General features: G+C 44.3%; 1 protein-coding gene across 1 annotated transcript in view; it reads left to right on the forward strand.

The window, feature by feature from the left end:
- Window positions 1–544: 544 nt before the first annotated feature.
- MFN1 (mitofusin 1) overlaps window positions 545–24,947 on the forward strand; it is a 36,210-nt gene continuing 11,807 nt past the window's right edge. The window contains exons 1-10 of the mRNA XM_029060151.2: window positions 545–592; window positions 5,875–5,996; window positions 10,478–10,613; window positions 13,781–13,943; window positions 15,586–15,710; window positions 16,569–16,677; window positions 18,518–18,625; window positions 19,176–19,329; window positions 19,474–19,541; window positions 23,723–23,844. Coding sequence (XP_028915984.1) covers window positions 5,882–5,996; window positions 10,478–10,613; window positions 13,781–13,943; window positions 15,586–15,710; window positions 16,569–16,677; window positions 18,518–18,625; window positions 19,176–19,329; window positions 19,474–19,541; window positions 23,723–23,844 — 1,100 coding nt within the window. The 5' untranslated portion in view covers window positions 545–592; window positions 5,875–5,881. The remainder of the gene's footprint in view (window positions 593–5,874; window positions 5,997–10,477; window positions 10,614–13,780; window positions 13,944–15,585; window positions 15,711–16,568; window positions 16,678–18,517; window positions 18,626–19,175; window positions 19,330–19,473; window positions 19,542–23,722; window positions 23,845–24,947) is intronic.

A 24,947-nucleotide genomic window follows, 5' to 3' on the forward strand; every position in this document is an offset into this window, starting at 1 on the left:
GGGAAGGAAAGAGAAAACCAGGAGAAGAAAAAGAAGAAAAAGTGAAGACGGGAAGAGAGCAGGAGGCGGTGGTGGGCGCCCTCGCCGCCGCCCCCTAGCGGCCGTGCCCCAACAGCTGAGCCGAAGGCCGCCGCCCGGACCAACTCCCCCCCGGGCGGGGGCGCGGGGGGCGCGCGGCGGAGGCGGGACCAGAGCCAGCCGCGCGCGCGCGCACGCACGCACGCGCGAGCTTACCGCGTCGGCGGCGTCGCCTGGGCGGGCGGCTCCGCTTCGGCCCGCAGTCAACATGGCGCCGCCGGGAGCGGCGCTTCCGGCCGCGCCGGCCAATGGGGGGCCGCCGCGCGCGGGGGACCGGAAGTGCCCGCCCCCCGCCCCGCGCCCCGCCCCGCCCCCCGCCCCGCCCCCCGCGCCGCCTGACCAGAACGACGAGGGAGGCGGACGAGGAAGGACGGAGGGAGGGACGGAGGGACGGAGGAAGGACGGAGCGGCGGAGCGGCGGCCTTCTGGCGGCCTCCTGGCGGCGGCGGCCTCCTGGCGGCGGCGGCGGCCTCCTCCTCTTCCTCCTCCTTCCGGCCTCCAGCCCCCACTCCAGGTGGGTTCATCTCCCTCGTCAATAAGACTCAATCGCAATTCATGAGAGAAGCAGCGCGGCTCCGTGGCCAGAGCCCGGGCTTGGGAGTCCGAGGTCACGGGTTCGAATCCCGCCTCCGCCCCTTAGCCGGGTGGCCTTGGGCAACTCACTTCTCTGGGCCTCAGCGACCTCATCTGGGAAATGGGGATTCAGCCACGGGAGCCCCGCAGTCTGATGGCCCCGTGTCTCCCCCAGCGCTTAGAACGGTGCTCGGCACATAGTAAGCGCCTAACCAATGCCTTAATGATAATCCCGACGCTGGCATTTCTTGGTCGCTTACTGTGCGCCAAGCACTGTTGTAAGCGCTGGGGCTCCAAGGTCAGCAGGGTTGCAGCCCCATTGGGCAGAGGAGGGAAACTGAGGCCCAGAGAACGATGATGATGATGATGGCATTGGTTGAGCGCCGACTGGGTGCCAAGCGCTGTTCTAAGCGCGGGGGTAATAATAACGTCGGTGTTAGGCGCTTACTATGTGCAGAGCACTGTTCTAAGCGCTGGGGGAGACACAGGGGCATCAGGTGGCCCCGCGTGGGGCTCACAGGCTTCCTCCCCATTTGACAGATGAGGGAACTGAGGCCCAGTGAAGTGACTTGCCCAAAGTCACCCCGCTGACATGCGCAGGGCCAGGATTAGAACCCACGACCTCTGCCTCCCTTGATTATTATGATGATGGCATTTTTAAAGCGCTGATTATCTATTTTGTTAATGAGATGTATATAGTAATGTCGGCATTTAGCGTTTACTATGTGCAGAGCACTGTTCTGGGCGCCGGCATAGACACAGTAATCAGGTTGTCCTCCATGAGGCTCACAGGCTTCCTCCCCATTTGACAGAGGAGGGAACTGAGGCCCAGAAAAGTGAAGGGACTTGCCCAAAGTCACCCAGCTGACAAGCGCAGGGCCAGGATTAGAACCCACGACCTCTGCCTCCCTTAATTATTATGATGGCATTTTTTAAGCGCTGGTTATTTATTGTATTAATGAGGTGTATATAATAATAATGTTGGTGTTTGTTAAGCGTTTACTATGTGCAGAGCACTGTTCTAGGCGCTGGCATAGACACAGTAATCAGGTGATCCCATGTGAGGCTCACAGTCTTCATCCCCGTTTTACAGATGAGGGAACTGAGGCACAGAGAAGTGAAGGGACTTGCCCAAAGTCACCCAGCTGGCAAGCAGCAGAGCCGGCATTAGAACCCAGGACCTCTGACTCTCAAGCCCAGGCTCTTTATTGTTATTATGATGACCTTTTAAAAGTGCTGACTATTTATTTTGTTAATGAGGTGTATATAATAATAATGTTGGTATTTGTTAAGCGCTTTACTATGTGCAGAGCACTATTCTAAGCGCTGGGGTAAATACAGAATAATCAGGTTGTCCCACGTGAGGCTCACAGTCTTCATCCCCATTTTAAAGATGAAGTCATTGAGGCCCAGAGATGTGAAGGGACTTGCCCAAAGTCACACAGCTGACAGGAGGTGGAGCGCCTTGTTTTTGTCTTGTTTTGTTTTGCTTTGCTGTCTGTCTCCCCCGTTTAGAGTGTGAGCCCATCATTGGGCAGGGATGGTCTCTATCTGTTGCAAATTGTACATTCCAAGTGCTTAGTACAGTGCTCTGCACATAGTAAGCGCTCAATAAATATGACTGAATGAATGAATGTGCCAAGTGCTGTTCCAAACGCTGGGGTAGATCCAAAGTCATCAGGTTGTCCCACGGTCTTCATCCCCATTTTCCAGATGAGGGAACTGAGGCACCGAGAAGTGAAGTGACTTGCCCAAAGTCACACAGCTGACAAGTGGCGCCCGTGGGCTGGTTGGTGTTATAGTAATAAGGTGAAGAATGATGGTATTTTTTTAATAATCATCATAATTACAGTATTTGTTAAGTGCTTATTATGTGCAGAGCGCTGTTCTCAGCGCTGGGGTCGATACAGGGTCATCAGATTGTCCCACGTGGGGCTCACATTTTTTAATCCCCATTTTTACAGATGAGGTCACTGAGGCACAGAGAAGTTAAGTGACTTGCCCAAGGTCACGCAGCAGACAAGTGGCGGAGCGGGGATTAGAACCCACAACCTCAGACCCCCAAGCCCAGGCTCTTTCCACTAAGCCACGCTGCTTCTCTGCTTCTTTTAAGTGCTTACTATGTGCCAAGCACTGTTTCTAAGTGCTGGGGGAGAACCGAGGTCATCAGGTTGCCCCATGCGGGGCTCACAGGTTATCCCCATTTTACAGTTGAGGGAGCTGAGGCCCAGAGCAGTCAAGTGGATTGCCCGAGGTCACCCAGCAGACAAGGGGTGGAGGGGGGATTTGAACCCACGACCCCTGACCGCCAAGCCCGGGCTTTTGCCACTGAGCCACACTGCTTCTCTGTGAAGAGGTTTCTGATCCCGCAACTTAAAAAAAAATACCATTTGTTATGCGCTTACCATGTGTCAAGCCCTGTACTAAGCGCCAGGGTAGCTACGAGATCCCTGCCCTCTAGGAGCTTACAATTAGAGAAGCAGCGTGGCTCAGTGGGAAGAGTACGGGCTTTGGAGTCAGAGGTCATGGGTTCGAATCCCAGCTCTGCCACTTGTCAGCTGTGTGACTGTGGGCAAGTCACTTCACTTCTCTGTGCCTCAGTTACTCATCTGTAAAATGGGGACTAAGACTGTGAGCCCCACGTGGGACAACCTGATTCCCCGGTGTCTACCCCAGCGCTTAGAACAGTGCTCTGCACATAGTAAGCGCTTAACAAATACCAACATCATTGTTATGAGCTACTCAGGTGGGACACAGACCTTGTCCCACGTGGGACAACCTGATTACCTTGTATTATAATAGTAATAATAATTGAGGTATCTGTTAAGCGCTTACCATGTGGCAGGTACTGTACTAAGTGCTGGGGTAGCTATGAGCTAACCAGGTGGGACACAGGCCTTGTCCCATGTGGGACAACCTGATTACCTTGTATTATAATAGTAATAATAATTGAGGTATCTGTTAAGCGCTTACCATGTGGCAGGCACTGTACTAAGCGCTGGGGTAGCTATGAGCTAACCAGGTGGGACACAGACCTTGTCCCACGTGGGATAACCTGATTACCTTGTATTAGAATAAAAATAAATGTGGGATTTGTTAAACCCTTCCTGTGTGGCCGGCACTGTATTAAGCGCTGTGGAAGGAGCACGGGCTTGGGAGTCTGGCTGTGGGTTCTAATCCCGGCTCTGCCGCTTATCAGCTGTGTAACTTTGAGCAAGTCATTTCACTTCTCTGGGCCTCAGTTCCCTCATCTGTAAAATGGGGATGAAGACTGCGAGCCCCACGTGGGACAATCTGATCACCTTGTATCTATCCCGGCGCTTAGAATGGTGCTTGGCACATAGTGAGCACTTAACAAATACCATCATTATTATTGTTATTATTATGAGCTAATTGGGTGGGGCACAGTCCTTGTCCCACATGGGGCAGCCTGATTACCGTGATTAATAGTAATAACTGGTATTTGTGAAGCCCTTACTGTGTGCTGTACTAAGCGCTGGGGTGGACACAAGCAAATGGGGTTGGACACAGTCCCTGTCATTCATTCAATAATATTTATTGAATGCTTACTATGTGCTGAGCACTGTACTAAGCGCTTGACACTGTACTAAGCACTTGGCACTGTACTAAGCACAGGGGCTCTCATTCTCAATCCTCGTTTTACAGAAGAGGTAACCGAGGCACAGAGAAGTGAAGTGACTTCCCCGAGGTCACACGGTAGACAGGTGGAGGAGCCGGGGTTAATGGTAATAATGGTATTTGTTAAGCGCTTACTATGTGCCGAGCACTGTTCTAAGCGCTGGGGTAGACATAGGGGAATCAGGTTGTCCCACGTGGGGCTCACAGTCTTAATCCCCATTTTACAGATGAGGGAACTGAGGCACAGAGAAGTTAAGTGACTTGCCCACAGTCACACAGCCGACAAGTGGCAGAGCTGGGTGCGAAGCACAGTTCTAAGCGCTGGGGGGATACAAGATGATCAGGTTGTCCCACCTGGGGCTCACAGTTTTTAATCCCCATTGAACAGATGAGGTAACTGAGGCACAGAGAAGTGAAGTGGCTTGCCTAAAGTCACACAGCTGGTAAGCGGCGCAGAATCAGGATTAGAACCCAGGTCCTCCGACTCCCAGGCTCGGGCTCTTTCCACCAGGCCACACTGCTTCTCTCTGTCGTCGCCCTCAGTAAATACAGTTTGGTAGTGCCCCCTCGCCCCGCAGCCAACTTCGAAGAACCCCAAGAGATTTGGTTTTCTCCAACCCTCAAAACTTCCAGCCAACGAGCGTATTCTCCTCTGACTGCTTCTTCTTTTTCCACTGTCTTAGTACTGACTTCCTAAATGTAAATATTCCGCACCTTCCTTTATGTTTCGTTTTCTTGTCCTTTTAGGAAAGTTGGAAGGCTCTTCTAAAGTGGTATTAAGTCAACTGGTGCTATTTATGGAGCACTTAGTTTGTGCAGGGCACTCTCCCAACTGCTTGAAAGACTGCAGTAGGGTTGGTACATAGGCTACCAGCCCACGAGAAGTTTGCAGTTTAGTTGTTGTTTACTAAAATAGTTTTCCTCAACTTTCCCTCGTCCCCAAGGGGCTTTTATTCCCATGACCGTAAATGGTGTCCCCTCCAATTAAAGGAGGTATAATGAAGGATCACTTGAGAAGTGCTGCATTGTCAGTAATATGAGGGCCCCCCTCGATTTTAAAAAACCCACTCAATCCTCTCACCTTCCTGTGTTTTATTTTATTTTTTAAAGAATTGGAAACGATTCGGCAACTCACTTTTTCTTAGGGGAAGGACACATTTTGGGAAAAGTGTTATGCCTCGTACCACAAATGAAAATGGTACATCTTGAACGTTCTATTTCGGTGTGAAACACTTCACGTTTAGTCCTTAAATAGACAGAAGTACCCTTTCTCCCTTCCCACGCTTGGAAGTCTGGATGAACATACTGTAGACCCACTTGCCAGCACATGGTTCAGAAAACACTGTCCCAGACATTTAAAACTCGCTCCACTTATTCTTGTGTTTATGCTCACTTTTAAGTAGTAAAAAGTACTACTTGTCCAATTGCCGAAGTTACACCCTCCATTATTCTCAGGTAACAAATTATGGCTTGTTTGGATAGTGTTTTCATTCTTTTTCAACACTGCAGTTTGAAAAAAGTTGTATTTTCTGCTGTCATCTCAATTCTTTTTAATTATTGATATTGTCATTAATATCTCCACAGCTACAGAATGGCAGAGAACACCACCTCTCCATTGAAGCACTTTGTGCTGGCTAAAAAGACGATTACTGCAATCTTTGACCAGCTACTGGAATATGTCACTGAGGGAGCAGATTTTGTTGAAGGTTAGTTTGCTAACAAGGTCTTTTAAATATCAGTGTAGCCAGATTTACTCCTGTTAAGACTTGGATTGCCCTTGGGCACGGTGCACTGGAGGCTCGATAAAGGCTTTATTTAGAGTAGGTAGAACCTTTGAACTTGTGCCTAGTCTTTTTATTTAATATTTTGGAAAAATAAAATCAGCCAGAATATTATTAATCGATTTTTCGTTTTCAGTTTATCTTCAAGCTTGGGTGTTTTTTTTTAAAAGAAACAAAACATTGCAGATAGATGCCATCATAATAATAATAATGCTATTTGTTAAACGCTTGCTATGTGCCAAGCCCTGTTCTGCGGCTGGGGAAGATACATGTTAATCAGGTTGGACGTGGGCCCTATCCCACATGGTGCTCACACCCATTTTACAGATGAGGTAACTGAGGCCCAGAGAAGTGAAGCGGTTTGCCGAAGGTCACACAGCCGGCGTGTGGCGGAGCCGGGATTAGAAACCGGGTCCTCCCGACTCCCAGGCCCGCGCTCTATCCACTGAGCCACGCTGCTGCTTTCCGCAGATATTTGAGTGGCCTCTGTGTGCCTGGAACTCTACTGGATATGTTGATACAGAGAACAGAAAGACATGTTCTTGGCTTGAATAGAACTTGCATCAAGTATAAAATAGACACTTTGTATGCATGCTTCTGGGCCAATTTAAGGAACTAGGGAAAAAAAATTCTGATACATTTTGGTGATTTTTGTCAAATGCAAAAGACAAAAAAAACCTCTGCCAGATCGCCTAGGTTTGTATTATAGAGTTGTGGCTCTTCTCCTCTTAGATTGGATTAGTGCAGGGGGTGGAACGGAGTGAAAGTGGAGTAATAGAGCAAGATAAAGGGGATAGTGAGACTTGAGAGCCTGGTAATGGAGGAACAATAGTGATAAGGAGGTGAAGAGAGGGAGACAGACCCATTAATAGTCATTGTTCCTTAAAGGCTGGGCCAATTATGTGGATTTTCCATTGTTTTGGGGCCTTAGTCCCCTCTATGCACAAATATTGGTCCAAAGGCAGCTTGTTAGCACAGTGCTCTGCACACAAGCGCTCAGTAAATAAGTAAGTAAGTAAGGGAAGCAGCGTGGCTCAGTGGAAAAGAGCTTGGGCTTCGGAGTCAGAGGTCATGAGTTTGACTCCCGGCTCTGCCACTTGTCAGCTGTGTGACTGTGGGCAAGTCACTTAACTTCTCTGTGCCTCAGTTCCCTCATCTGTAAAATGGGGATTAACTGTGAACCTCACGTGGGACAACCTGATTACCCTTTATCTCCCCCAGCGCTTAGAACAGTGCTCGGCACATAGTAAGTGCTTAACAAATACCAACATTATTATTATTAGTAAGATTGATTGATTGCCTGCCCCAGGGCCAGTCATGATGTCATTTCCATTACTGTCTAAGCAGATAGTTTAGAGTTCCCTTAATCTGTAATCTTGCGGGGCAGAGAATGTCTGCTAATTATGTTGTATTGTTCTTTCCTAAGTGCTTAGTATGGTGCTCTGCACATAGTAAGCACCCAGGAAATATTGATTGATTGATAGATATGAGGGCACTAGTCATTCATTCATTCAATAGTATTTATTGAGCGCTTACTATGTGCAGAGCACTGTACTAAGCGCTTGGAGTGAACAAGTCCGCAACAGATAGAGACAGTCCCTGCCATTTGAAGGGCTTATAGTTTGATCAGGGGAGACGGACAGACGAGAACAATGGCAATAAAGAGTCAAGGGGAAGAACATCTCGTAAAAACAATGGCAACTAAATAGAATCAAGGCGATGTACATTTCATTAACTAAATAAAGAGGGTAATGAAAATATACACAGTTGAGCAGATGAGTACAGTGCTGAGGGGATGGGAAGGGAGAGGGGGAGGAGCAGAGGGAAATGGGGGGAAAAGAGGGTTAAGCTGCGGAGAGGTGAAGGGGGAGCGGTAGAGGGAGTAGAGGGAGAAGGGGAGCTCAGTCTGGGAAGGCCTCTTGGAGGAGGTGAGTTTTAAGTAGCGTGGCGCAGTGGAAAGAGCATGGGCTTTGGAGTCAGGGCTCATGAGTTCGAATCCCAGCTCTGCCACTTGTCAGCTGTGTGACTGTGGGCAAGTCACTTAACTTCTCTGTGCCTCAGTTCCCTCATCTGTAAAATGGGGATGAAGACTGTGAGCCCCACGTGGGACAACCTGATTCCCCTGTGTTTACCCCAGCGCTTAGAACAGTGCTCGGCACATAGTAAGCGCTTAACAAATACCAACATTATTATTATTATTATTATTAAGTAGGGTTTTGAAGAGGGGAAGAGAATCAGTTTGGCGGAGGTGAGGAGGGAGGGCGTTCCAGGACCGCGGGAGGACGTGGTTCAGGGATCGATGGCGGGATAGGCGAGACCGAGGGATGGTGAGGAGGTGGGTGGCGGAGAAGCGGAGCTTGCGGGGTGGGCAGTAGAAAGAGAGAAGGCAGGAGAGGTAGGAAGGGGCGAGGTGATGGAGAGCCTTGAAGCCTAGAGTGAGGAGTTTTTGTTTGGAGCGGAGATTGATAGGCACTAGGGACTCCCAGGCCCGTGTCCTATCCACTGTACCAGGCCGCTTCTAATAATAATAATAATGTTGGTATTCGTTAAGCACTTACTCTGTACAGAGCACTGTTCTAAGCGCTGGGGTAGATACAGGGTCATCAGGTTGTCCCACATGAGGCTCACAGTTAATCCCCATTTTACAGATGAGGGAACTGAAGCACAGAGAGGTGAAGTGACTTGCCCAAAGTCACACAGCTAACAAGTGGCAGAGCTGGGATTAGAACCCATGACCTCTGACTCCCAAGCCCAGACTCTTTCCACTGAGCCACGCTGCTTCTCATAACAATAATAATAATAGTAATGGTGGTATTTAAGTGCTTACTATGCAAAGCACTGTTCTAAGCGCTGGGAGGATACTAGGTGATCAGGTTGTCCCACTTGGGGCTCACAGTTTTATCCCCATTTTCCAGATGAGGTCACTGAGGCATAAAGAAGTGGAGTGACTTGCCCAAAGTCACACAGCTGGCAAGCGGTGGAGCCGGGATTAGAACCCACGACCTCTGACTCCCAAGTCACGCTGCTTCTCTGGAGCCAGTAGGCAACGTGGTGGGGTGCCAAGTATCTGACAGACAGTGCGTTCAGTGTTGTGTCCGCGTTTGTAGATGACACTAAGCATTTCCAGGTGGTGAAGTCCCAAAAAGAGAAGCAGCGTGGTTTAGTGGAAAGAGCCCGGGCCTAGAAGTCAGAAGGTCGTGGGTTCTAATCCCAGCTCTGTCACTTATCGGTTGTGAGACCTTGGGCAAGCCACTTCACTTCTCTCTGCCTCAGTTCCCTCATCTGTAAAATGGGGTTTAACACTGTGAGCCCCACCTGATTACCTTGTATCTACCCCAGTGTTCAGAACGGTGCTTGGCACATAGTAAGTGCTTAACAAATACATTGTTTATTAAAAGACGGAGATAAATTGCAGGAAGACCCCATCTAGCTAAGAGACCAAAGAATGGGAGATGGGCTTAAATGGTATCAAGAGTAGGGTAATGCATACTGGGGAAAAAAATAGAAATTACAACTACCCGATGATGGGCTCCGAACTTTCAGTCATAATTCAGGGGACACATCTTGAAGTCATTGTCGATGGCTTCTTTCTTTCTTTTTTTCCCAGTTATTGGGCCAAGGTGAGGCAGCTTGACCTAGTGGGTAGAGCCCGAGTCTGGGAGCCAGAAGGACCTGGTTTCTAATCCCTGCTCTGCCACTTGTCTGCTGTGTGACCTTGGGCAAGTCACTTAATTTCTCTGGACCTCAGTTACCTCATCTGTCAAATGGGAATTACAGCTGTGGGCCCCACCTGGGACATGGACTGTGTCTAACCTGATTAGCTTGTATTGACCCCAGCGCTTACTACAGTGGCTGGAACATAATAAGTGCTTAAGAAATACTGTAAAAAGGAAAGAAAAGGTACGATGGCTGCCCAAAAGGCTATGTGGATGTGGGCATTTCATGTTTTATGCCTTGTGCTGGTCTCTGCATCTTAAGATAGAATATTTACAGGGTGATCAGGGAAAGGGAGATTCTTTCTAAAAGGAAAAAATAAAGGCATAGAGGGGAGAAGTTGGGATGTTGCTATACCTGAGGATGGATTACATGGAGACTAGCCATTGCTTAGGTACTCCAGCATCCCGTGGCGACGGTGGGAAGCCCTGCTGGGTGGGATAAACTGTTCCCCTGACCCTGTGGTAGCATTTCTTAATCGATCGATCCCTTGTATTTATTGAGCCCTTACCGTGTGCGGAGCGCTGTACTAAACTCTTGGGAAAGTAAAATGTGGTTTCTTATGTTTGTAGATTTCTTATGAATAAAGTAAACATTATTTGAAATGCCAGCCGGTCCTGTGGAAATAATTTTAAGTGTCATTATTCTAACAATATACTTTGTCTTTTTTTGGTGTCTTCATGCCGTCACAGAGACATATAAGAATCCTGAACTCGAACGGATTGCCACCGAGGAAGATCTGGCAGAGATTCAGGGCTATAAAAATAAGTTGTCCATCATTGGAGAAGTATTGTCCCGGAGACATATGAAAGTAGCGTTTTTTGGCAGGTAATGGATTGTTTCCACTTCCTTTAAATGACTGACTTAGGTGGATGTATATAAATACGTGTGTGATGTGGACCCTGGTATAAATCGAGGTCTCTAAGAATGGATATGATATTGATTCATGCCATTAAAATAACTCATAATTCCCAGATTTAAATAGGTCACGTGTCCCTTGTCTCCACCTGTGAAGTGGAAACCAAATGCGTAATAATGATTGTATTGTAGAAGAGTGTGAAGGATATTACTAAATTACAGGCTTTGGAATAAGGTGCTTGTGTCTGTCACTGGAATAATAATAATGGTATTTGTGGTCTGTGATTGTAAGGCTTCTCCTCTTCTTTTCCCTGGCTCACCATCCCTTGAAGCAGCATGGCTCAGTGGAAAGAGCACCGGCTTGGGAGTCAGAGGTCATGGGTTCAAATCCCAGTTCAGCTGCTTGTCAGCTGTGTGACTTTGGGCAAGTTACTTAACTTCTGTGCCTCATTTACCCCATCTGTAAAATGGGGATTAAGACTGTGAACCCACATGGGACAACCTGATCACCTTGTATCCTCCCCAGCGCTTAGAACAGTGCTTTGCACATAGTAAGCGCTTAAATGCCATCCCTTCTATGTAGTCTATGCATGTGGATCTGTGACCTTTGGACATTTGCTATTCGCCCCAACCCCACAACACTTATGTACATATCTTTAAACTATATTATAAATTACTTGTTTATTCATGTTAAGGTCTGTCTCTCCCTCTAGACTGTCAAGCTCGTTTTGGGCAGGGAATGTGCTAATGCTGTTGAATCATACTCTGCCAGTTGCTTACTACAGTGCTCTGCACATAGGTGTTCAATAAATTGCCAAATTGTGCATTCCAAGCGCTTAGTACAGTGCTCTGCACATAGTAAGCGCTCAATAAATACTATTGAATGAATGAAATACCGTTGATTGGTATACGTTCAGTGTTTATTGTGTGTCAGGCACTGTTCTAAAGCCTGGGGAGGATGCAAAACGGCCAGGTCGTGGAGAGATGAGAGCAGGGTGAGGAGAGCAGCCAGGGTGGGTTCGGCCTTCCCAGAAGGGCAGGGGCAGCTCGGGGCGACAAGGGGAGTTGTGGAGCAGGGCCAGGTAGGGTTGTGTGGTTGTGGTGTGGCGGGCCCTCGGGCGGCCGCGTCCTAGTTGCGTAGTTGGCGTGGACTGGTTGACGCTGTCCCCGATTTGAACTGGATAACCTCCCGGAGGCAGCCGAACCATTTGGTGAGTCTCCTAACAGGGCCTCGCTCTCATCTAGAGAAGCAGCGGGGCTCAGTGGAAAGAGCGCGGGCTTTGGAGTCAGAGGTCACGGGTTCTAATGCCGGCTCTGCCGCTAGTCAGCTGTGAGACCTTGGGCAGGTCACTTCTGGGTGCATCAGTTACCTCATCTGTCAAATGGGGATTAAAACTGTGAACCCCACGTGGAACAACCTGATCACCTTGTATCCCTCAGCGCCTAGAACAGTGCTTGGCACATAGTAAGCGCTTAACAAATACCACAATTTATTTTATTTTTATTTATCTTCCTCAAAGGCCAAAATCTCCAGTGCAACCGATCGGGACCTGACATTCTCACTGTCGTGTCCCTCACCCACAGGCGTCCGACTGGATTATTAAATACCAGAGTACTGCTTCCTTGTGCTGTCGTTGAGTAGTGGATAGAGCACAGACCTGGGAGTCAGAAGGTTGTGGGTTCTAATCCTGGCTCCACTGTTTGTCTGCTCTGTTACCTTGGGCAAGTCACTTCATTTTTCTGGGCCTTAGTACCTTCATCTGTAAAATGGGAATTGAGACTGTGAGCCTTATGTGGGGACAGGGACTTTGTCCAGCCGGATTTGCCTATCCACCCCAGTGCTTAGTACAGTGCCTGGCACATAGTAAGCCCTTAACTAAAACCACCACTGTTATTAGTATTCTAGTGTATATGGAATTACACAGTTGCTCTTGACCTCCCTCCCTTCTGTGCCCCGTGGCTCAGCGGAAAGAGCCCGGGCTTGGGAGTCAGGTCATGAGTTCGAATTCCGGCTCTGCCGCTTGTCAGCTGTGGGACCTTAGGCAAGTCACTTCCCTTCTGTGTGCCTCAGTTACCTCATCTGTAAAATGGGGATTAACTGCGAGCCTCAGGTGGGACAACCCGATTACCCTGTATCTCCCCTAGCGCTTAGAACAGTGCTCTGCACATAGTAAGCGCTTAACAAATACGAACATTATTATTAAGACTATGAGAAGCAGCACGGCTTAGTGGAAAGCACGGGCTTGGGAGTCAGGACGTGCGTTTCAATCCCAGCTCTGCCACTTCTCTGCCGTGTGACCTTGGGCAAATCACTTCACTTCTCTGGGCCTCAGTTACCTCATCTGGAAAATGGGGATTAAGATTGTGAACCCCACGTGGGACAGCCCAATTACCTTGTATCGACCCCAGAGCTTAGAACGGTGCTTGGCAAATAGTGATCACTTAACAGATACCATAATAATTATTATTAAGACTATTATCCAGGCTGGAACTCCCTGTTCTCTGCCCCTCGACCACAGTACAGTACCCAACACTTAGTGAGTTGCTTGATAAATGTCACATTTTGGATACAAAGTTGAAAGTAAGGTTTTACCGCCTCCTTTAAAATTACACTTGAGAGTCAGAGGTCATGGGTTCTAATCCAAGCTAATTCTTCAAGATCATAATCATTTTATGTTCAGTGAAACATGAAGACCTGGTGAAATTCAAAATTCACAGGTCTGAAAATAAAATCGACTTAAGCGGTTTAACAAAGCTACTTATTCAGACATGAGACCTGTTGATAGCCTTGGAAGTCTGACAGTAACTCAGTCAATCAGTGATATTTGAGTAACTGCCGAGTGGGAAGCGATCAGTTAATGAGTGATATTTATTGAGCGTGAACCGTGTGCAGAGCACTGTACTAACTGCTTGGGAGAGTACAGTATAATAGAGTTGGTAGGTGTGTTCCCCACCCACAAGGAGTTTATAGTCTAGAGGGAGAGACAGATAATGGTAAGCAAGTCTTAGGGTTTTGCTTTCAAGGAGTTTATAATCTATCTCAGCTTGTGGCTTATGTACACCCAAATATGGTCATTTAGGGCCTTTTTTTTTTAAAGTATTCCTGTTTCTCATATGTTTATGTTCTTTTTATCCAGGACAAGCAGTGGGAAGAGTTCTGTTATCAATGCAATGTTGTGGGACAAAGTACTGCCTAGTGGGATTGGCCACACAACTAACTGTTTTCTGAGTGTAGAAGGGACAGATGGTGACAAAGCATATCTTATGACTGAAGGATCAGATGAAAAAAAGAGCGTAAAGGTATGGGGTTTATTGTTAAATCAAGAGAATGTCATCTTTTGTCATATCTGTTATGTGCGCACCAACGAATTTAGGCGGGTACGAAATACAGCATTACAGAAGTTTTTGTGATCCGCAGTTTATGTGTACTAAGAATACATTCAAATTTTCTAAGATGCAGATGTAATTTTTTTGATTTTTGTTTTTTAAGCTTGTATAAGAACTGTATTTTCAGGGTAGGGAAACTTGAGGTTTGTGATTTTTTAAAAAAAATTTATAGGTAGGTCATAGAGAAGCAGCGTGGCTCAGTGGAAAGAGCCCAGGCTTGAGAGTCAGAGGTCATGGATTCTAATCCCAGCTCTGCCACTTGTCAGCTGTGTGACTGTGGGCAAGTCACTTAACTTCTCTGTGCCTCGGTTACCTGATCTGTAAAATGAGGATTAAGACTGTGAGCCTCATGTGGGACAACCTGATAACCCCGTATCTACCCCAGCGCTTAGAACAGTGCTTTGCACATAGCACTTAACAAATACCAACATTATTATTGTTATTATTATATCAACTGGACAGGTTTGGGTTTGCGATCTTTCTAGAGTGACCGCATTTTTGAGAAACAGAAATTTCCATAGGGCTGTGGTAAACATTTGAGACTTCACGAGTTACACGGACTTGCTAAGCTTTTCTGCCTGTTCTGTGAATGTTTAAAGAAGTGTGGTGCTTCTCTTCTAGGTGTGGCAGGTCAGGTAACAAGGAAAGGAAAGCAAGGGAAGCAAGGCAGAGTGACTACGTGTCCTGTCAGAATCACCTTTATGAAGTAAAAGTTATTGGGAGCAGGGATTTGGAAAAATGGGAGTTTCCTGTAAAAAAAAAAAAAAAAAAGTCCAATTTTACTGAGTAATTTTGGGACCTGGTTCAAAACCGTGGAATAATCATGTCCGTCTGTTCCTCTTATAAATTTTATGAGGCTCAAAGTTGCCCATACTAGTCAAAGCTTTTATTTTAAATATGCTGAGATTTAAAATGCAAGTAAGTGTGCTGAAGGAAAATTCTAAATTCAGAGAGGTCATATTCAAACTCTTATTAAAGGAATTATCGCAAAATTCACAAATCTGAAATTTAGTGCAGTTTTGAAATGGACCCCAAAATTCACTTTAATATTTTAAAGTTTAAATCTTTGCATTGTGGAATTACAGCTCTGAGGCATGAAAGAAACAGCACATTTAATGGATTTTTGTGGGCAGAATAGTGATTTTGAAAGTTTGTTCTTATGGTATTTGTTAAGCACTTTTCATTGCCAGGCACTGTTCTAAAGCACTGGAGTATTTGGACACAGTCCATGTCCCATGTGGGCCTCACAGTTTTAATCCTCATTTTACAGATGAGGTAACTGAGGCACAGAGAAGTCAAGTGACTTGCCAAAGGTCACACAGCAGACAATTGGTAGAGCCAGGATTAGCACCCAGATCCTTTTGACTTCCTGGCCTGTGCTTTGTCCACTAAGCCATGCTGCTTCTGTGAAAGTTGAAGGAAAATACTGTCTTGGTGATAGCTTATTTTTAAAAATCTTAACTTCTAAACAAGCATATGTTGAACTTAGGTACAGGCTGATTTTTTTTTTAAAGATGTAACAGAGATCTGTAAAGTTCTTTTCTTTTATTTGAAGACGGTTAACCAACTGGCCCATGCACTTCATATGGACAAAGACTTAGAAGCTGGCTGTCTTGTACATGTATTTTGGCCCAAAGCAAAGTGTGCACTATTGAGAGATGACTTGGTTCTAGTGGACAGGTAAAGTTAATGTTTTATATTTTTCTTTTAGCATTTTATTTCCTTTTCAGTGGTACCATACATAAGGAGGTAATTCAAAAACTCACTGCTAAAGGGTTTTAAGGAAGAGACTAGAGATTATTACCATTTCTGATGGAGTTTTGACATGTCATTTGGTGGGATTTGTGTATTGGACTAGGTTTTTCTGAGTGGCTTTTGCTGGGTTGCATCTATCTCACTATTAGATTCACATGCTTTGTGAGGTGGGGGCCACCTCTTAAAATACCTAGAATGACAAGCCAGTGGCTCAACCAATATGAGCATTCAGAGAGATTAAAAGAGACATGGAATCAGACCGGAACCCAAAAAGGGAACTCTGACTGAGTCCTTTGAAAAATTGTAAGACTTTGACTATCCCTTTCTGCTAACTGAATCTCAATATTCAGAGATACAATTGAAAAGAATGCAAGAAAGTCAGTTCAGATTCATTAAAACAGAAATACCTCTAACTCGATTTTCATTTTATAAGAGCCCCAAAGAGTCTTCTGAACAAAAATATTTATTGCATACTCCCTGTGTGCAGATCACTGAACTAAGCAGTTGGGAGAAAAGAGTGGAGGAGAAAAAGACACAGTCCCTGACCTTAGAGTGTTTCTAGTTGAAACTAGAAATACAGAAAGTAGCAAGAGGAAGGACAAATAAATAAGTAGTGAGGTTAGCTGTAAAAATGAGGTGATGAGATGCCTTTGGAGGGGAAGAGGAGGGGAGAAGACTGTGGCCCAGTCAGTATAAACCAATAATTAGGTTAAAGCTTCACATTGTTTTACAAGTACCCTAAACTATAAGTAGGAATCTAATCTAACTCTTTTTCTCCACTAGTCCTGGCACTGATGTAACTACAGAGCTGGATAGCTGGATTGATAAATTCTGCCTCGATGCTGATGTCTTTGTTTTGGTCGCCAACTCTGAGTCAACATTAATGAACACGGTAGGACATGAACCTATTGCCATTAGCTTCCATTTGAGAAAAGATTCTTGCAGGTATAATTTTGGGGAAGATATGGTGAGCCAAAATGGCACCACTAAAGCCATTTCCAACTCGTTGACCACTCCCCTATGTGATTTGGGTGGGAAACTTTGAGGCAGTGAAAATTAAGAGTGGGTATGGACCGATAAGTTAGATTGAGTAAATCAGTCCTTCATGTGTGACAACTACCTAAGCTGTAGTTTTTCAGCAGTAGCTTACTGCATTCTCTAAGTACAGCTCTCTCTTGGCCTTTGAGAACCCTGAGAGTTCAGAAGACTGGCCTAGTTATCTGCTCGGATCTAGTCAAGTTAGCCTACCCCAGTGCTTAGTGCAGTGTTTGGCACATAGTAAGTGGTTAACAAGTACCATTATAATTATTACCCTCATCATCATCATTATTATTATTACCCTTATGGGCAGCTACAGCTAGAGGCTGTCGCCAGAGTTGGAAGATGCTAGTCTTTTCAAAGAATCTCCATCTCCCCCCTCCATTAAGTACTTTGTCTACGGGATATTGGAGACAGTAGCCGAGGAAAGTCGCTTTGCCATTTTCTGGGCGATGACTGAAATTCCAAAAATTTCCATTTTCCAGCCCCACACACTGGGTCACCTCCACTCCTGCCAGTGGCTGGGGCTCATCAGTGTTGCAAGGTCACATGTGGTGCATAATGTCATTGGGTCACAGGGCATATGTTTTTAGGCAGCCGACACGGAGTGAAAGAGAAAGCTCCCCCAGAATCTCCAGGACAGGACTCATCTCCTGCCCCTTGATCTGTACACTGGGGCCCAGGATGGGGAGGCAACCATGATTCTTGGGGGCAGAAGGCTATCCAGGGTCATCTAGCAGCACACTTGGCCTCCTGGCAACATTCTCCTCCGGCTCTGACCTCAGGAATTCTGTGCCTACCTAAATGTTTTCTCTACCAAACAAACTTTTAGGTGCTCCTGGTGGTTATTTTTTGGGTTTTTTTTTAAAATGGTATTTTGTAAGCATTTACTATGTCCTAGGTACTGTACTGAGCACTGGGGTAGATAGAACATCATCAGGTTGGACACAGTCCATGTCCCACATGGGATTCACAGTCTTCACCCCCATTTTACAGGTGGGGAAACTGAGGCCCAGAGAAGTGAAGTGACTTGCCTAAGGTCACACAGCAGACATGGCAGAGCGGGGATTATCTCCTCCAAGAGGCCTTCCCTGACTCAGCCTTCCTTCTTCCGCTCCCTCCTGCGTCACCCTGACTTACTCCCTTTATTCATTCCCCCATCCCACCCCACAGCACTTACGAACATAACTGTCATTTATTTATATTAATGTCTGTCTCCCCCTCCTAAGCTTACTGTGGAATGGGAATGTGTCTGTCGTTCTCCCAAGCATTTAGAATAGTGCTTTATATACCGTAAGTGCTAAATAAATACAATTTAAAGGAATAAATAAGTGAAGTGTGTCTACAGGGGCAGATGGTGTGCCCGTCCATCCAGTGACCTGCAGCTAGACACGATGATGTGTCTGATTGCGAAATGATTTGCTTATCAGAATGTTAGCCTGTATGCTTACGTATATTTGTCAAAGAAACTGGAAGTTCAATCAATAGTATTTACTGTGTGAAGAACACTGGACTAAGTGCTTGGGAGAGTACTTAATCCAGTGCTGTGCACACAGTAAGCGCTCAATAAATATGATTGAATGAATGCAACAGAATTAGCAGGTCACCTTCCCTGCCCATAATGAGCTTGAATGAACTACATTTCAAATCCTCAATAATTCTTTTAAAAATCATTCACTCTTGTCTTTTTTTAGGAAAAGCACTTTTTTCATAAAGTAAATGAGCGACTTTCCAAACCTAATATCTTCATTTTGAATAACCGTTGGGATGCTTCTGCATCAGAGCCTGAATACATGGAAGATGTGAGTTATTGTAGTCTTAATTTTGGAAGCTGTCTATTTACGTCGAAGATTGGAATGTAATAAAAGGATTCTTATGCTTTTCAAAACGTAGGCTGCTTTAGAAAATAGAGAGACATGGATATGAATTAGGAGAGAGGTATAATCAGATTTGCAACTGAGGTTGATTTGTATGATTGTATTTATATTGTTTTGCCTTGTTTCATATTTTCTAAGTGCCCTTTCATTTTAGATTTTTAGCAAATACCCTTTTTAAAAAGCGTACAGTGCAGTGTAGTCTATTCTCTGGACATTTCTGAGTCCTGTGTATTTAGTGCCTAATACCCTACAGACTAACTACTTTGATATTTTAATGAAGGTACATTTTCCCATCAGTGTGTGTCTCAAATTCCAAATAACTGACTAAAATACCCCAAATTTGGTTCTTTGATGCTTCAAGTGAAAGAAATTCTTCAACACTTTTTGTAGTCAATCTTTTGATGGATGGGTCATTTTAATTCTAAGTAATGGAATCTTGAATGGAATTCATTTACAGTCCTTGTGCTCCTTTCAGGTACGCAAACAGCATATGGAACGCTGCTTAAATTTCCTGGTCGAAGAACTGAAAGTCGTGGATCTTTCAGAGGCACGAAATCGCATTTTCTTTGTTTCAGCCAAGGAAGTTCTTAGTGCTAGAAAGCAGAAAGCCCAAGGAATGCCAGAAACTGGTAAGTACTGAATGTGGATCTCTTGCTATTAACTAAATATAAGCTTTTTACTTGTGTATTAAACTGTAGGTCTTAAAACATTATTTGAACCAAGTCAACTTTTTAATCAGATTAATTTAAAACTTCTGATTTGCCAAATTTTAGGTGGTGCACTTGCCGAAGGCTTCCAGACAAGATTTCAGGAGTTTCGGAACTTTGAACAAATTTTTGAGGTAGGGAGGGCTAGTCTCTGGGCCTTATGCAGTATTCGGTAGGTGCGGAGATTCCATCTTTCAATCATAAGTATCCCTGGATGAACCTAAGATTTCAGTTTAATTTTAGAATCCCCTGTTTGAAAATGTTTTGCCGTTTCAGCAACTACTGGAGGAAATGTATGAGCATTTGTATGTATGTATGTAATGTATGTATGAGCAGCAGGAATGGTTTGGAAGTTGAGAGTCACTCTGCAGGCTGTTATTGTCCACGTCAGGTTTGGGAAGTAGCTAATGGATATTTTTTTACCACAGGTATTAATGTTTTATTTTTCCGAGTACCTCTTAGACTTCAATGACACTTTGCCATGTGGTCTACTCCTAGTAAGCATCTACCTCCCTGAATGCTTGTTGCATTCTTTCTTTGGGGTTTCACCACAGAAGCAAGTAGTCTGTCTTATTAAGCACACAGTTGTGCACAGACCGAAAGGCATGGGGAAAAAGCAAAAAAGAAACGGATGCAGAAGCTATACTCGGGATAGAGGAGGATCTTTTCCTCAGAGAGCCAGAGATTCTCTTCTCCCCCCATCAAGGCTCTGACTCTGCCGAGATGTTCTGGAAATGCCCTTCCTCACCCAGGAAAAAAAGCACTTAGAGCAGGTAAAGTAGTAAGAGCTGCCCCCCTCAAAGGTTTTTAGTGAGGGGAATATGCTGGAACAGTGAGCTATAGCTAGATAGCCTAAAACAAAGTTAATTCTATCTAAATCTACGTTAGGCACTTGAGCTGAGTACTCCACTTAATGCCCTCGTCTCTTTCCTCTTCACTGTTTTCAGAGGGTGAGACATTAAGGTTAGAGAATTCAAAGGTATTTCCTCTAGATGTTTTTCCTTTGGGTTTCATTATACTTCACTGGAGAAGATTAAAGTGTTTTGGGCACAGTTTCAGTTCATTCTTTTTCATTTTGTGCTATGAAACAACTTTTCCTGAGGACTCAATAATTAACCTCATTTTCTTAGTTCCCGAAGGACAAAAAGTAGGCACAAGAGCTCTCCTAATAATAATAATTATAATAATAATGTTGATATTTGTTAAGCATTTACTAAGTGCAGAGCACTGTTCTAAGCGCTGGGGTAGATACAGGCTAATCAGGTTGTCCCATGTGAGGCTCACCGTCTTAAACCCCATTTTACAGATGAGGGAACTGAGGCCCAGAGAAGTGAAGTGACTTGCCCACAGTCACACTGCTGACAAGTGGCAGAGTCGGGATTCAAACCCATGACCGCTGACTCCCAAGCCTGTGCTCTTTCCACTGAGCCATGCTGCATCCTAACACACACCTAGTTGGTGGCGTTTCTGAAATTTAGATCTGCTCGAGCAACCTTTGCAGTAGCATCGGTGATTCGAAGCGCCCATAGAAGAAGGTTTGCTCTGAATTTCAAGCCTGCTTTTGGACTAATGTTTGTGATTATATCTCTGAACATTTAGCATCAGGGTGGGCTCTTGTGGACTCGAGAGAATAATTCATATGGGCCATACATAATATTATGTATATATATTAAAATACAGATCAAGGGGTGTTTATTATGTATGTATATTAAAATACAGATCAAGGGGTGTCTATGTTTACTTTGCCTTGTGCACTTACTCTACCCCTCTTAACACACCCGAATAATGTCTGAAAATCTAATTGTTTATCAATTTAAAGAAGTTTTGATGTTTTTATGTCTTCTCCAATTTGTAACTTTTCTTCTTTTTTTTTATCAGTAGTATGGAGAGTGTCAGAGGATAGGGAGGTGGGGACGGAAATCTTTCCAAAAGAAGTCTTCGTCTTGAACGGGATTGGCATAGAATTGGTCTCAGACCATTTTCAGTCACTGGGACCTGGGATGGGTTGCAGTTTTCTGTTGTTTGTCGGGCCTTTAATCAATACCTCAGTAGGTATTTTATCAGGATCTCTGCAATTAATTTTTAAATTGTGGCTGTTAGAAGTCGATCTTATAGAGCACTTCCTGTGTGCACAGCACTGTACTAAGCAGTAGCGAGAGTAGAATATCACAGAGTTGGTAGGCACACAAGGAGCTTACCGTCTACCAGGGGACAGAGACGTTATGATAGATAACGGATCTATCACTGATTGACTCATCTACTATATTAGACTGTTTATTCTTTTGTTATATTAAGTAAATAACACTAGAATCACTGTCGTTCCCACTGAGATAGAAGTGGATAAATCTGTCTATTTCAACCTCTTAGAAAATTACTCTTGGGCTTATTGTGGAATTTTGGATTGTGGAATTATTCTTTTTTTTTTTTTTTTTTTTTTTACTGCTTACTAACTCTTGAAGTCATTTTCTTTCCCACACAGTCTAGCTCTTACATTGTGCTGATATTTATGAACTGAGGGTCTTCATTGCTGAAACCTAGATCTGCTTCTTCGAGGAACATAACATTGCTTTTAATCATTCTATTTTCCTTCTGTTCCTCCCCCCCCCCCTTTTTTTTCATCCTGTAATATTTATAGGTTTCTGTTTGGATTACATACCCGATTCAGTACTGATTACATCTGATAAATGAGTTTTCATCTTTTAGTAGAATAAAAACAGTTTTTAGCTATTTCAGTTAATGTTAGCGAGACTTGAATTTTGAATGAACTTGTTTGGAAGAAGGCTCCTGCCTCTATTTGCACATCTGTAAGAAAAAGTAGATTTGCCTACTATATTCAGACCCCCAAATTCTGAGAATGTGAGAGCTGAAGAGATCCTGATCCTAGTGAAAGGACACAAGACAGGGATTTCAGGAGACCTGAGTTCTAGTCCTGGCTCTGCCACTTGGCTGCTGGGTAATTCTGGACAAGTTGTTTAACTTCTGTGCCTCACTGTTCTCATTTGTAAAATACTTGCACTCCCCTCTGTCTTTGACTGACTCCCATGTGGAACAGGGGCTGTGTCTGAAACTGATTATCTCATATCTCTCCTAGCACTGAGTATAATCCGAGTATTCTACTATGTTTATGAGTGTGCAGTTTGGAAAACTGTCTTTTTGGCCCACAGATAAAATTTCACTGTGGGAAGCAGTCTTAGAAAACAAAGGTTTACAGTGAAGCATTCTTGAATTTTTGGCCATCAGGATCGTTATAATGAATTCTATTAAATTGCTGTATAAACTCTAATAATAATTTAGATAACCAATGTGCATGTCCTGAAATGTCCCCAACAATTCAATTTTCAATTCCGTTACTTTCATCGCTTGAAATTTGTTTGACTACCGATACTGAAAATGAAAGGCACATCAAAGAAAAGTGTATTTACAGGTTAATTTTTAAAGGCTCTACCCTGGCTGCCACTTTGAACCTGATTCTGCTCTTTTATAGGCATCTCAGTTTCAGCAGAACTTTTTTTAAAGATAAGGATTTCATTGTAACAACAGCACTTGGTTCTGCTGAAATGTGCATTTACTTTTGGTTTTGATTAGAAAGCTTTTAGGGAGTCAGGGACGGTTCTTCCGGCACATTAAACCCATTTCGGATCCCCCGCCACGCCAGTGGTGTGTGTGGGTGCTTGTGCATTTATGCACGTGTCCCTGCAGTGCCTCATTGCGGATTTTCTTTAATGCCAATTTCTGCAATCAATGGCACAGTTTCTTGTGCGCTCACTATGGGCAGAACACTGTCCTGAGCACTTGGGAGAGTACTATACAACAGTTGGCAGACACATTCCCTGCCCCAAAGACACAACCCCTGCATTAGAGGAGAACTAGAAGGAACAGCATATTGCAGCTCCTAGAAATTACTCTTTTATAAGTGGAAGCTTGGGGAAAAAAACGATCACAGGTTTGATGGCACCAAAAGAAAGATGTTGATAGTAAATGAATCTGATTACAACAGAGAATTCATTTTGGGAAATGATTTTTTTTTTAAATTTTGTAACTGGAAACCCATCTGTTCAATGTTTATTTAAATGATTTGTTATGCTTTTCGTTTACAAACCCATGGCACATTACTGTGGACAGACACCGTAAGCTCCAGACTTGCTGTTACAGATCCTTTTCAAGTTTTTAGTTTTGTCTTTAGTTATCAGGCGTGTTATTTTTATTTCCGTCTGTGTTCCGTTATAGTAGCAGCAAGTTCTCTCGTGTGTGTGTAAATTCCTGAAAATGTGGGATGGAATTACAGTAATGTGTTGTGGCTTGGGCCCCCTCGCAGGAGTGTATCTCGCAGTCAGCAGTGAAAACCAAGTTTGAACAGCACACTATCAGAGCTAAACAGATCATAGATACTGTGAAAAACATAATGGATGCAATAAATTTGGCAGCAGCAGAAAAAAGGTACGCGTTCTTTTGGGTTGTGTGTCTTTCTGTAGCCTATTATTTGGGAGACAGCGTGGTGTAAAGAAAACTCAAAAAGAGCCTGGGCTCTGAATCGGAAGAATTGGATCCCCCTCCCCCCCGGGGATTTGGATGAATTGCGTGATCTTGGGCAAATGATCTCGCCTAGCCCTGAGAGTGCCCCGTCAGTAAAATAGGTAAGAGGGCAGGTATCACACCTGTGTTATGGAGATTTTGCGAGGGCCAAAGGAGGTAGGACACATTAAGTTCCTTGAGGAAAAAAATGGGCATTATGCATTGAGTAGGTTGGATTAGACACTGTGGGAATACCAATAGACAGTGTGTCATATAAAGTCTAATTTATTTAAAATGATCTTGTTTTAGTATCAGTTTAGTTTTCCGGGACCAAAGTCATTTTCTAGCTGATCACAGCACTTGGATGATTCTATTCAACTTCTGCAGTTTTGTTGCCCAAGTGAAGAGAAGTAAGCTGGTAGTGGATTGCTAATGGTGAAATTAGAATTTCTTATGAGGTTTTTCTGGTACTGATTTTTTGTAAATAATAAATAGATGATGGCCTTTTTTCTGTGGTATGACAGTAATATTCCATGAAACAAATACAACTAGTAATATTTCGAAACAGATAAATCACAATACAGTTTCTTTGCAAAGGGGGAGACAACTAAAAGAATCTGTTTGCTCCAGATACTTGGTGAATCTTAAAAGCGAAGTAAAGTATCATTTTTAGCACTCCATTGTGAAGCTACCAACTACTTTCTGAGTGGAGTTCTTAAAGCATTTTTAAAGCTTTGCTAATGATGATGATTGAAATAAATTGGCAGACGTATAGGGGAGAAGAACTTTGTCTCTGCCTCCTGGTAGGGATCGATGTTGTTTCTCAATCCAGAGAAACCAATAGAACATGTACCCCTTGTGCCCAAACACTGATGTCCAGTGGCATTGTTTTAGCTCATCAAATGGCTAATTTCATTTTAACATCAAATCAATTTTGATGAGTTATTTTTTTTCGTTTGTAAGACCGCTGATAATTTTCCACTCCTTTCTGCGAGTGAATTTCTGGAATGATTTTGTGTTTGTAATTG

This window comes from Ornithorhynchus anatinus, chromosome 1 (genome assembly GCF_004115215.2).
Source record: "Ornithorhynchus anatinus isolate Pmale09 chromosome 1, mOrnAna1.pri.v4, whole genome shotgun sequence".
NCBI classification, from domain to species: Eukaryota; Metazoa; Chordata; class Mammalia; order Monotremata; family Ornithorhynchidae; genus Ornithorhynchus; species Ornithorhynchus anatinus.